Below are 12,526 nucleotides of genomic sequence, written 5' to 3' on the forward strand. Positions count from 1 at the left end.
AAGTTGAATACATTAGTCACATTTAGGAAAACAACACAAAAATACTGCGATGTGAGATTTTAAATGTATTTTTAGATAATATTCAGCTCATTCTTGCCGGAAAAGAAGATGGATTCAACATTATGATTTGATCACAGATGTTAGTCTCCTCTCAAACTGACAGAGGGTCTTTTAGGTGTGCTGACAGTGAGCAGCCAGCAGGGGGCGCCACAGCGCAGAGGGGCGCAGGTGAGTCAGGCAGAGAGAAATACTAGAGTTTATATTCTACAATATTTTGTCTTTTAAAGTACAAGTTAATAAAGCTGTGGGTCAGAGGGTTACATGGTGATATGAGACATGATAATACAGTCTCTGGTTTCTGGAAATAACGTTGTGTTTCGATTTGTTTGTGTTATGATGTTTTGGCATCTCCTTATTCTTGCTTTTCTGTTTGTTGTACACCTCTGTTTGCATTATTTATGTCCTTATCTTTTTGGCAGCACTTGGTCTTATTTTCCACGTCTTCTTGTGGTGTGTTTTTATCACGCTGTAGGGTTTTTAAAATATATTTTCAAGTCTGTTTTGCACATGATGTCATTTAGCAGGAGGATACACTCACTGAGCGGGTATGTCTCTCACAGGAAACGGTGTGAGGCAGAGGGGTATCTATCGACACACAGACACACAGATATATTTAGAAGAGGAGGAGGCACAACTCAGTTTCTGCTCGGCATCAAAGTGAAACTAAAGGAGCTGCACCTCCTCTCCATGCATCTGAGCTGCACACCTCCTCCTCTCTGCACGCACTACAGACCTGCTCCTCCTCCGGGTCTCCTCTCCACACGTGAGCCGCATCTCTTCTCCTCCTGTCGGGCTTCAGTCTGCAGGAGCGTTTCGGTTTGATCCGGATTGAACATGTGTCCCAGCTGCGGGGATTCTCCTGCCTCCTGAATCGCCTCCTGAATCACCTCTGAGGATTACACCCGACACAAAACTCATGTTGTTCTTCTGCACGGAGGAATCTGTTTCACTTCACAGCCTGCGTCTCTGGTCCTCAGTTCGCCTGCAACCTGTGGACTCCACGGTACACAGAGAGAGGCACTGTGTTCCTCTCTAACTGGTGAGCGCATGCTTTAAAGCACACGAGATATACAGATAAACACTACAAAGATATACAGAGTATAGAGTAGAGAAATAAGTTCCACACAACTACAAATACAATATACAAATATATATGAGATACAGCCTTAGATGTGCAGGTTTCATCAGCCAGGAGACTCTCCACTTGATTTCCCTCACTAAGGTGGAGGTGGAGTCCTGGAGGTGAAGAGGAGTCCTGGAGGTGAAGAGGAGTCCTGGAGGTGAAGAGGAGTCCTGGAGGTGAAGAGGAGTCCTGGAGGTTTCTCCCCGAGGAGCAGAGCTTTTATTCCCTGGAAGACGGAGAGGACACGTTTATGGAAATATGAGTCTGTAGAGGAACCTGAAGATATCAAAAGGACGGCAGAGTGAGGCACGCCAGGGAACTTTGAAAACAGAAGCACTCCTCAGGAATAATCTGAACCACCCTGGAGGAGGGAATCTGCAGGAAGAGCCCCCCCAAAGACCCCAGGCTCCCCCGAAGGACACTTGAAGGACCGGAAAGACCCTGAGAACTACAGGGCGTTATAACCTGGCTCTCTAAGTTACTCAGAAAGAAACTGACGTACTTTTTTAGAAATTGCCAATACTCGTCAAAATCCGTGATCCTGAGACCCCTAAGAATACCTAAAGGGACCTAAAAGACACTTAGAGGAAGACTTAATCAAGGTTAAGGGTTTTTAATTACCCAGAAATAAACCGAAGTGTCGTTTCCGATCGAAAAAAGGACCAAGACTCTGAGAAAATCAAGGGTCCATCCCAAAAGGAGACCCATGAATCCCTGGGACTCTCACTCAGTCTACTGACAGGGACCTAGGAGGACCTGAGGAAGGAAGGGAAAGGCTCTCCTTTGGGGACCCAGAAGGTAGGTGGACTATCTTTTACGATTCCAAAGACACTCACTAAGAGAGCTTTGATTCAAATCAAAAGTTAGGGGTACCCAGAAGAGACCGCAGACGCATAGTGGACCCTTCAGACCATCTAAAGAAAACCTACAAGTCTTTAAAGAACTAGGGGAAGGCTTTTGTTTTATTAACCTGTTAAGCCCCAAAGCCCCCGTCGGCGGGATTAAAAAAAAAAAATCTTTTAAATTTTTTATACATTTTTTTAATTTAATTTTTTTTTCTTTGAATAGAATGAATACCTATGGTGATAATTCAATGTAATACATAATTTTTATAGTCTGGTACCTGAAAAAGGTCAAATGGCACTGATGGAACCAGATGTACCCAAATGTGCCGAAAGCTTATTCCGCCTGGAACTTCTTTTTGCTAAACCTCTCTAAAAAAGGTCAAATTTAACTTGTTTTGCCTCAATCTTGATACAGGGTACTTATTATATGTTATAGTTTGGATTCCTAAAGCTTTTAGTCTACTATCCCATCATTCAAGGCTGGTTTTCACTATAAGTAATGTTTTCTCTTTAGGCGGAGGTAAGAATTTACCTTTTTTTACGATGTTCCATCTGAATTTACTCTGACTGAGAAACATTTATATTGATTCTGACACTTCTACATCCAACTCACAGATGTAACCTTGCTTTGATAAAAGAAATTATTCATATAACCCTTTTAGAAGTGAAGTTATAGTCATTTGTTTTGGGCATGTCATTTTCGAGCCTGAAACCTGAAAAACAGGCTCGGGGCTTAACAGGTTAAGATGGAAAGATCAGACTCATCCATCAAGGGTCCACTAGCTCGTCTGAAGGGACCCAAAGAGCCAAAGGACAACCTTAGGGTTAGGGCTCTCTCTTGATCCTCCCGACCAACGTTCATTACAGTCCTTGACAGCGGTCTGTTCTACTGGATTAACAACGTGTCACATGTTCTGAATCGACCAATCCAATCTTTATTTAGCCTCCTTATTGTTTGTTAGGTTGGGAACCGCTGCTCTCGGGTTGAACACTAACTAACTCTTTACAAACACTACAGGGACTGATCCAGTGTAAACCTGGGGACCACAGAGGAACCCCGGACCCTCTATAGGACCCGATACCTCCTCCCGGACCCTCTAGAGGACCTGAGACCTCCTCCTGGACCCTCTGGAGGACCCGATACCTCCTCCCGGACCCTCTGGAGGGCCCTCTACCTCCTCCCGGTCCGATGGGGACCCTGCGGGACCTTCAGTATGCCCTGCAGGAGAAGATCGAGGAGCTGCGGCAGCGAGACGCCCTGATCGACGAGCTGGAGCTGGAGCTGGACCAGAAGGACGAGCTGATCCAGCATCTGCAGACCGAGCTGGACAAGTACCGGTCCGTCCTGCGACCCGCCACCGCCCAGCAGGTCCAGAACCAGCAGCACCTGGTCCTGCAGCCGGACAAGCATCGTAGCAAGCGGCAGGCCATCTCCGCCGAGCCCAACGCCTGCGACATCAGCGAGCTGAGCCACGTGACGCTGCCCTTCTACCCCAAGAGCCCACAGTGAGTCCAGTTCAGTTGTTGTTGTGTGAGTTAATGCACTCAGTCAGTACACACTCTTTCAAACACAACCTGGGTCTTTAAGCAACTCTATTGTCTCCAATGGGAGAGAGTTGCTGCATCAAGACCAGATCTCAAAACCACATTCAACGCAGGCATCTCATAACACACCAGATCTCAAATACTAACACTCAGTCAGGACAGCATGTAGCAGCTGCTTGTGGTTTGATTTAGAGGTCCCCTATTATTTAAAATCCTCTTCTTCATGTCTCTTCTTCATCAACACGTGTCCCCTCTTCTTCATGTCTCTTCTTCATCAACACGTGTCCCCTCTTCTTCATGTCTCTTCTACATCAACATGTGTCCCCTCTTCTTCATGTCTCCTCTACATCAACATGTGTCCCCTCTTCTTCATGTCTCTTCTACATCAACATGTGTCCCCTCTTCTTCATGTCTCCTCTACATCAACATGTGTCCCCTCTTCTTCATGTCTCTTCTTCATCAACATGTGTCCCCTCTTCTTCATGTCTCCTCTACATCAACATGTGTCCCCTCTTCTTCATGTCTCTTCTTCATCAACATGTGTCCCCTCTTCTTCATGTCTCCTCTACATCAACACGTGTCCCCTCTTCTTCATGTCTCTTCTTCATCAACACGTGTCCCCTCTTCTTCATGTCTCTTCTTCATCAACATGTGTCCCCTCTTCTTCATGTCTCTTCTACATCAACATGTGTCCCCTCTTCTTCATGTCTCTTCTACATCAACATGTGTCCCCTCTTCTTCATGTCTCTTCTTCATCAACATGTGTCCCCTCTTCTTCATGTCTCTTCTACATCAACATGTGTCCCCTCTTCTTCATGTCTCTTCTACATCAACATGTGTCCCCTCTTCTTCATGTCTCTTCTTCATCAACATGTGTCCCCTCTTCTTCATGTCTCTTCTACATCAACATGTGTCCCCTCTTCTTCATGTCTCTTCTTCATCAACATGTGTCCCCTCTTCTTCATGTCTCTTCTACATCAACATGTGTCCCCTCTGTGGAAAGAGACTCTCTCTTTTTTGGCGGAAAAAAAAAGTCGGGTCCCCCAACACAAATAGTCAGGCTCAGAGATTTATTTTGGGGGTGCTGTGGGGGAGCTTGACGTTTCATAGAGGGTGCTCAAACATTTAGGGTTTCCCATTAATGTACCGGGCGCTACAGTGGAACTTTCTACTGCAACATTCCCCACGCACACACACACACACACACACACACACACACACACACACACACACACACACACACACACACACACACACACACACACACCACACACACACACACAGTGTACCTGCGACTGTTACAATGAAGGCTCGATAATCAGCTCACGGCATATAGGTGTAAGCAGGGGTAAAGTGCTATTTTTACAGGTGGTGTGTGGACCTCACATAGGGGGGTCCTCACCTCCTCTAGGGGGGTCCTCACCTCCTCTAGGGGGGTCCGGGGGTAAGCTCCCCCGGGAAGATTTTTTTTTAAATATTGAAGTTGAAAGCATCAATCTGGTGCACTTTGAGAGCAACATGGAGAGATCTATGGATACCTCTCTCAACACCCATTTTATAACTATAATGATCATATAAACATGTGCCTCGGAAATAATTGTTTACATTAATGGTGACCGTCAGAGGGGTCAGAGGTCATGGTGAACAGGTGAGTTTCTAATGAAGACTTGAGGGTATCGGTGAGACTTCTTATCTCAGCTCTAGGTTTCAGTCGAATGAAAATCAGAGTCTGTTTTATTACGGCAAATATTAGACTTCATATTCATGTCACTTTGAATCATATGTAATACAATACAGAGGTGCTTTGAGCACAGCTGGTGGAAAATGTGATTATAATTAGCATTTTGTCATTTTCTCTTCCACTTATAATGTGAATAACTTAAAGATAATAAGATCAATGACTGAGATCTGCAAACAGTTAAATAATAAAACACTTAAATTGTATAATAAATGTATAAGGACTCTATGAAATCTGATGCACCATGAATTGAATAGATTTAATAATAATAATAACAAATAAATATCTAATCCAAACAGAAGTATTAGTGTCTCCAAGGTGATTAAACTGCAGGATATAATACTTTCAATATGAATACGTTCGCAGAAATACTTGGATATTATTTTAGTCGTATTGTTTTGCAGCTGAAATATAAAAATGTTCCTGCAGATTGTGTGTTTCCTGATGTGAACAGCAGGAGACCAGCAGCTGCTGCCGTCACACGTCTGTGTGTGTGTGTGTGTGTGTGTGTGTGTGTGTGTGTGTGTGTGTGTGTGTGTGTGTGTGTGTGTGTGTGTGTGTGTGTGTGTGTGTGTGTGTGTGTGTGTGTGTGTGTGTGTGTGTGTGTGTGTGTGTGTGTGTGTGTGTGTGTGTGTGTGTGTGTGTGTGTGTGTGTGTGTGTGTGTGTGTCACCAAGGTCTAGAAACAACTTCTGCTCCAACGTAGTAGCTTTCTAATCAGTTTCAACTTGAGATAGAAAGTTCCTCTGGAGGAACACAGGGATTCTAGCCTCTGCAGACCGTTGACATGCACTAACAGCTCCACCATTGACATGCACTAACAGCTCCACCACAGAAGAAGAACAGAAGCTTCTCCTCTGTCTCTGACGTTGTGAATAAATCCTGCAGCTGAGGAGGCAGAGCCGGTAGAAGACAGATGTGTTTCTGCAGAGGAGACAGTTTGGACAGGTGAGACAGTTTGGACAGGTGAGACAGTTTGGACAGGTGAGACAGGTGAGACAGTTTGGACAGGTGAGACAGTTTGGACAGGTGGGACAGGTGAGACAGTTTGGACAGGTGAGACAGTTTGGACAGGTGAGACAGGTGAGACAGGTGAGACAAGTGAGACAGTTTGGACAGGTGAGACAGTTTGGACAGGTGAGATAGTTTGGACAGGTGAGATAGTTGAGACAGGTGAGACAGTTTGGACAGGTGAGACAGTTTGGACAGGTGAGACAAGTGAGACAGTTTGGACAGGTGAGACAGTTTGGACAGGTGAGACAGGTGAGACAGGTGAGACAGTTTGGACAGGTGAGACAGGTGACACCGTTTGGAGAGGTGAGACAGTTTGGTCAGGTGAGATAGTTTGGACAGGTGAGACAGTTTGGACAGGTGAGATAGTTTGGACAGGTGAGATAGTTGAGACAGGTGAGACAGTTTGGACAGGTGAGACAGTTTGGACAGGTGAGATAGTTGAGACAGGTGAGACAGTTTGGAGAGGTGAGACAGTTTGGACAGGTGAGACAGTTTAGACAAGTGAGACAGTTTGGACAGGTGAGATAGTTTGGACAGGTGAGACAGTTTGGACAGGTGAGACAGTTTGGACAGGTGAGACAGTTTGGACAGGTGAGACAGGTGAGATAGTTGAGACAGGTGAGACAGTTTGGACAGGTGAGACAGTTTGGACAGGTGAGACAGTTGAGACAGGTGAGACAGTTTGGACAGGTGAGACAGTTTGGACAGGTGAGACATTAACAGACTGACAGGTGAGACAGTTTGGACAGGTGAGACAGTTGAGACAGGTCAGACAGTTTGGACAGGTGAGACATTAACAGACTGACAGGTGAGACAGTTGAGACAGGTGAGACAGTTGAGACAGGTCAGACAGTTTGGACAGGTGAGACATTAACAGACTGACAGGTGAGACAGGTGAGACAGTTGAGACAGGTGAGACAGTTGAGACAGGTGAGACAGTTTGGACAGGTGAGACATTAACAGACTGACAGGTGAGACAGGTGAGACAGTTGAGACAGGTGAGACAGTTGAGACAGGTGAGACAGTTTGAACAGGTGAGACATTAACAGACTGACAGGTGAGACAGGTGAGACAGTTGAGACAGTTGAGACAGGTGAGACAGTTTGGACAGGTGAGACAGGTGAGACAGTTGAGACAGGTGAGACAGTTTGGACAGGTGAGACATTAACAGACTGACAGGTGAGACAGGTGAGACAGTTGAGACAGGTGAGACAGTTGAGACAGGTGAGACAGTTTGGACAGGTGAGACATTAACAAACTGACAGGTGAGACAGGTGAGACAGTTGAGACAGTTGAGACAGGTGAGACAGTTTGGACAGGTGAGACAGTTGAGACAGTTGAGACAGGTGAGACAGTTTGGACAGGTGAGACAGGTGAGACAGTTGAGAAAGGTGAGACAGTTTGGACAGGTGAGACAGGTGAGACATTAACAGACTGACAGGTGAGACCGTTTGGACAGGTGAGACAGTTTGGACAGGTGAGACAGTTGAGACAGTTGAGAAAGGTGAGACAGTTTGGACAGGTGAGACAGGTGAGACATTAACAGACTGACAGGTGAGACCGTTTGGACAGGTGAGACATTAACAGACTGACAGGTGAGACCGTTTGGACAGGTGAGACATTAACAGACTGACAGGTGAGACAGTTTGGACAGGTGAGACATTAACAGACTGACAGGTGAGACCGTTTGGACAGGTGAGACATTAACAGACTGACAGGTGAGACATTAACAGACTGACAGGTGCAGCCCTCTGGACTTTCTCTTCTGATGAAAAACACATTTGATTTGAAGCTCGTCTTTTCTTGTTAAACTGACATAAACACCATCAGTACCTGATCTACCTCCACCTGTACCTGATCTACCTCCACCTGTACCTGATCTACCTCCACCTGTACCTGATCTACCTCCACCTGTACCTGATCTACCTCCACCTGTACCTGATCTACCTCCACCTGATCTACCTCCACCTGTACCTGATCTACCTCCACCTGTACCTGATCTACCTCCACCTGATCTACCTCCACCTGTACCTGATCTACCTCCACCTGTACCTGATCTACCTCCACCTGTACCTGATCTACCTCCACCTGTACCTGATCTACCTCCACCTGTACCTGATCTACCTCTACCTGTACCTGATCTATCTAGGCTGAAGCTTCAGTGTGAGGCTGAAGCTTCTGTGTGAGGCTGAAGCTTCAGTGTGAGGCTGAAGCTTCTGTGTGAGGCTGAAGCTTCTGTGTGAGGCTGAAGCTTCAGTGTGAGGCTGAAGCTTCAGTGTGAGGCTGAAGCTTCTGTGAGGCAGAAGCTTCAGTGTGAGGCTGAAGCTTCTGTGAGGCAGAAGCTTCAGTGTGAGGCAGAAGCTTCAGTGAGGCTGAAGCTTCTGTGTGAGGCTGAAGCTTCAGTGTGAGGCTGAAGCTTCAGTGTGAGGCTGAAGCTTCTGTGTGAGGCTGAAGCTTCAGTGTGAGGCTGAAGCTTCAGTGTGAGGCTGAAGCTTCTGTGTGAGGCTGAAGCTTCAGTGTGAGGCTGAAGCTTCTGTGTGAGGCTGAAGCTTCAGTGTGAGGCTGAAGCTTCTGTGTGAGGCTGAAGCTTCTGTGTGAGGCTGAAGCTGAAGCTTCTGTGTGAGGCTGAAGCTGAAGCTTCTGTGTGAGGCTGAAGCTTCAGTGTGAGGCTGAAGCTTCTGTGTGAGGCTGAAGCTTCAGCCTCACACAGAAGCTTCTGTGTGAGGCTGAAGCTTCAGTGTGAGGCTGAAGCTTCTGTGTGAGGCTGAAGCTGAAGCTTCTGTGTGAGGCTGAAGCTGAAGCTTCTGTGTGAGGCTGAAGCTTCAGTGTGAGGCTGAAGCTTCTGTGTGAGGCTGAAGCTTCAGTGTGAGGCTGAAGCTTCTGTGTGAGGCTGAAGCTTCAGTGTGAGGCTGAAGCTTCAGTATGAGGCTGAAGCTTCTGTGTGAGGCTGAAGCTTCTGTGTGAGGCTGAAGCTTCAGTGTGAGGCTGAAGCTTCAGTATGAGGCTGAAGCTTCTGTGTGAGGCTGAAGCTGAAGCTTCAGTGTGAGGCTGAAGCTGAAGCTTCAGTGTGAGGCTGAAGCTGAAGCTTCAGTGTGAGGCTAAAGCTGAAGCTTCAGTGTGAGGCTGAAGCTGAAGCTTCAGTGTGAGGCTGAAGCTTCAGTGTGAGGCTGAAGCTTCAGTGTGAGGCTGAAGCTTCTGTGTGAGGCTGAAGCTTCAGTGTGAGGCTGAAGCTTCAGTATGAGGCTGAAGCTTCTGTGTGAGGCTGAAGCTTCAGTGTGAGGCTGAAGCTTCTGTGTGAGGCTGAAGCTTCTGTGTGAGGCTGAAGCTGAAGCTTCTGTGTGAGGCTGAAGCTGAAGCTTCTGTGTGAGGCTGAAGCTTCAGTGTGAGGCTGAAGCTTCTGTGTGAGGCTGAAGCTTCAGCCTCACACTGAAGCTTCAGTGTGAGGCTGAAGCTTCAGTGTGAGGCTGAAGCTTCAGTGTGAGGCTGAAGCTTCAGTGTGAGGCTGAAGCTTCTGTGTGAGGCTGAAGCTTCAGTGTGAGGCTGAAGCTTCAGTGTCAGGCTGAAGCTTCTGTGTGAGGCTGAAGCTTCAGTGTGAGGCTGAAGCTTCAGTGTGAGGCTGAAGCTTCAGTGTGAGGCTGAAGCTTCAGTGTGAGGCTGAAGCTTCAGTATGAGGCTGAAGCTTCTGTGTGAGGCTGAAGCTTCAGTATGAGGCTGAAGCTTCTGTGTGAGGCTGAAGCTTCAGCCTCACACTGAAGCTTCAGTGTGAGGCTGAAGCTTCAGTGTGAGGCTGAAGCTTCTGTGTGAGGCTGAAGCTTCAGTGTGAGGCTGAAGCTTCAGTGTGAGGCTGAAGCTTCAGTGTGAGGCTGAAGCTTCTGTGTGAGGCTGAAGCTTCTGTGTGAGGCTGAAGCTTCAGTGTGAGGCTGAAGCTTCAGTGTGAGGCTGAAGCTTCAGTGTGAGGCTGAAGCTTCAGTGTGAGGCTGAAGCTTCTGTGTGAGGCTGAAGCTTCTGTGTGAGGCTGAAGCTTCAGTGTGAGGCTGAAGCTTCTGTGTGAGGCTGAAGCTTCAGTGTGAGGCTGAAGCTTCAGTGTGAGGCTGAAGCTTCAGTGTCAGGCTGAAGCTTCTGTGTGAGGCTGAAGCTTCAGTGTGAGGCTGAAGCTTCAGTGTGAGGCTGAAGCTTCAGTGTGAGGCTGAAGCTTCAGTGTGAGGCTGAAGCTTCTGTGTGAGGCTGAAGCTTCTGTGTGAGGCTGAAGCTTCAGTGTGAGGCTGAAGCTTCAGTGTGAGGCTGAAGCTTCAGTGTGAGGCTGAAGCTTCTGTGTGAGGCTGAAGCTTCTAGTGTGAGGCTGAAGCTTCAGTGCTGAAGCTTCAGTGTGAAGCTGAAGCTTCTGTGTGAGGCTGAAGCTTCAGTGTGAGGCTGAAGCTTCAGTATGAGGCTGAAGCTTCTGTGTGAGGCTGAAGCTTCAGTATGAGGCTGAAGCTTCAGTGTGAGGCTGAAGCTTCTGTGTGAGGCTGAAGCTTCAGTGTGAGGCTGAAGCTTCAGTGTGAGGCTGAAGCTTCAGTGTGAGGCTGAAGCTTCAGTGTGAGGCTGAAGCTTCAGTGTGAGGCTGAAGCTTCTGTGTGAGGCTGAAGCTTCAGTGTGAGGCTGAAGCTTCAGTGTGAGGCTGAAGCTTCAGTGTGAGGCTGAAGCTTCTGTGTGAGGCTGAAGCTTCAGTGTGAGGCTGAAGCTTCAGTGTGAGGCTGAAGCTTCAGTGTGAGGCTGAAGCTTCAGTGTGAGGCTGAAGCTTCAGTATGAGGCTGAAGCTTCTGTGTGAGGCTGAAGCTTCAGTATGAGGCTGAAGCTTCTGTGTGAGGCTGAAGCTTCAGCCTCACACTGAAGCTTCAGTGTGAGGCTGAAGCTTCAGGTGTGAGGCTGAAGCTTCAGTGTGAGGCTGAAGCTTCTGTGTGAGGCTGAAGCTTCAGTGTGAGGCTGAAGCTTCAGTGTGAGGCTGAAGCTTCAGTGTGAGGCTGAAGCTTCAGTGTGAGGCTGAAGCTTCTGTGTGAGGCTGAAGCTTCAGTGTGAGGCTGAAGCTTCAGTGTGAGGCTGAAGCTTCTGTGTGAGGCTGAAGCTTCAGTGTGAGGCTGAAGCTTCAGTGTGAGGCTGAAGCTTCTGTGTGAGGCTGAAGCTTCAGTGTGAGGCTGAAGCTTCAGTGTGAGGCTGAAGCTTCAGTGTCAGGCTGAAGCTTCTGTGTGAGGCTGAAGCTTCAGTGGTGAGGCTGAAGCTTCAGGTGTGAGGCTGAAGCTTCAGTGTGAGGCTGAAGCTTTCTGTGTGAGGCTGAAGCTTCTGTGTGAGGCTGAAGCTTCAGTGTGAGGCTGAAGCTTCAGTGTGAGGCTGAAGCTTCAGTGTGAGGCTGAAGCTTCAGTGTGAGGCTGAAGCTTCTGTGTGAGGCTGAAGCTTCAGTGTGAGGCTGAAGCTTCTGTGTGAGGCTGAAGCTTCTGTGTGAGGCTGAAGCTTCTGTGTGAGGCTGAAGCTTCAGTGTGAGGCTGAAGCTTCTGTGTGAGGCTGAAGCTTCAGTGTGAGGCTGAAGCTTCTGTGTGAGGCTGAAGCTTCTGTGTGAGGCTGAAGCTTCTGTGTGAGGCTGAAGCTTCTGTGTGAGGCTGAAGCTTCAGTGTGAGGCTGAAGCTTCAGTGTGAGGCTGAAGCTTCTGTGTGAGGCTGAAGCTTCAGTGTGAGGCTGAAGCTTCAGTGTGAGGCTGAAGCTTCAGTGTGAGGCTGAAGCTTCTGTGTGAGGCTGAAGCTCTGTGTGAGGCTGAAGCTTCAGTGTGAGGCTGAAGCTTCAGTGTGAGGCTGAAGCTTCAGTGTGAGGCTGAAGCTTCAGTGTGAGGCTGAAGCTTCAGTGTGAGGCTGAAGCTTCTGTGTGAGGCTGAAGCTTCAGTGGTGAGGCTGAAAGCTTCAGTGTGAGGCTGAAGCTTCAGTGTGAGGCTGAAGCTTCAGTGTGAGGCTGAAGCTTCAGTATGAGGCTGAAAGCTTCTGTGTGAGGCTGAAGCTTCAGTATGAGGCTGAAGCTTCTGGTGTGAGGCTGAAGCTTCAGCCTCACACTGAAGCTTCAGTGTGAGGCTGAAGCTTCAGTGTGAGGCTGAAGCTTCAGTGTGAGGCTGAAGCTTCTGTGTGAGGCTGAAGCTTCAGTGTGAGGCTGAAGCTTCAGTGTGAGGCTGAAGCTTCAGTGTGAG

The 12,526-nt window shown here is 47.9% G+C and overlaps 1 protein-coding gene across 1 annotated transcript in view; it reads left to right on the forward strand.

Moving 5' to 3' along the window:
• Positions 1-700: 700 nt before the first annotated feature.
• prkg1b (protein kinase cGMP-dependent 1b) overlaps positions 701-12,526 on the forward strand; it is a 45,951-nt gene continuing 34,125 nt past the window's right edge. Inside the window, exons 1-2 of the mRNA XM_034113860.1 lie at positions 701-1,981; positions 3,047-3,534. Coding sequence (XP_033969751.1) covers positions 3,218-3,534 — 317 coding nt within the window. The 5' untranslated portion in view covers positions 701-1,981; positions 3,047-3,217. The remainder of the gene's footprint in view (positions 1,982-3,046; positions 3,535-12,526) is intronic.

This window comes from Trematomus bernacchii, unplaced genomic scaffold (genome assembly GCF_902827165.1).
Source record: "Trematomus bernacchii unplaced genomic scaffold, fTreBer1.1, whole genome shotgun sequence".
In the NCBI taxonomy this organism is placed as follows: domain Eukaryota; kingdom Metazoa; phylum Chordata; class Actinopteri; order Perciformes; family Nototheniidae; genus Trematomus; species Trematomus bernacchii.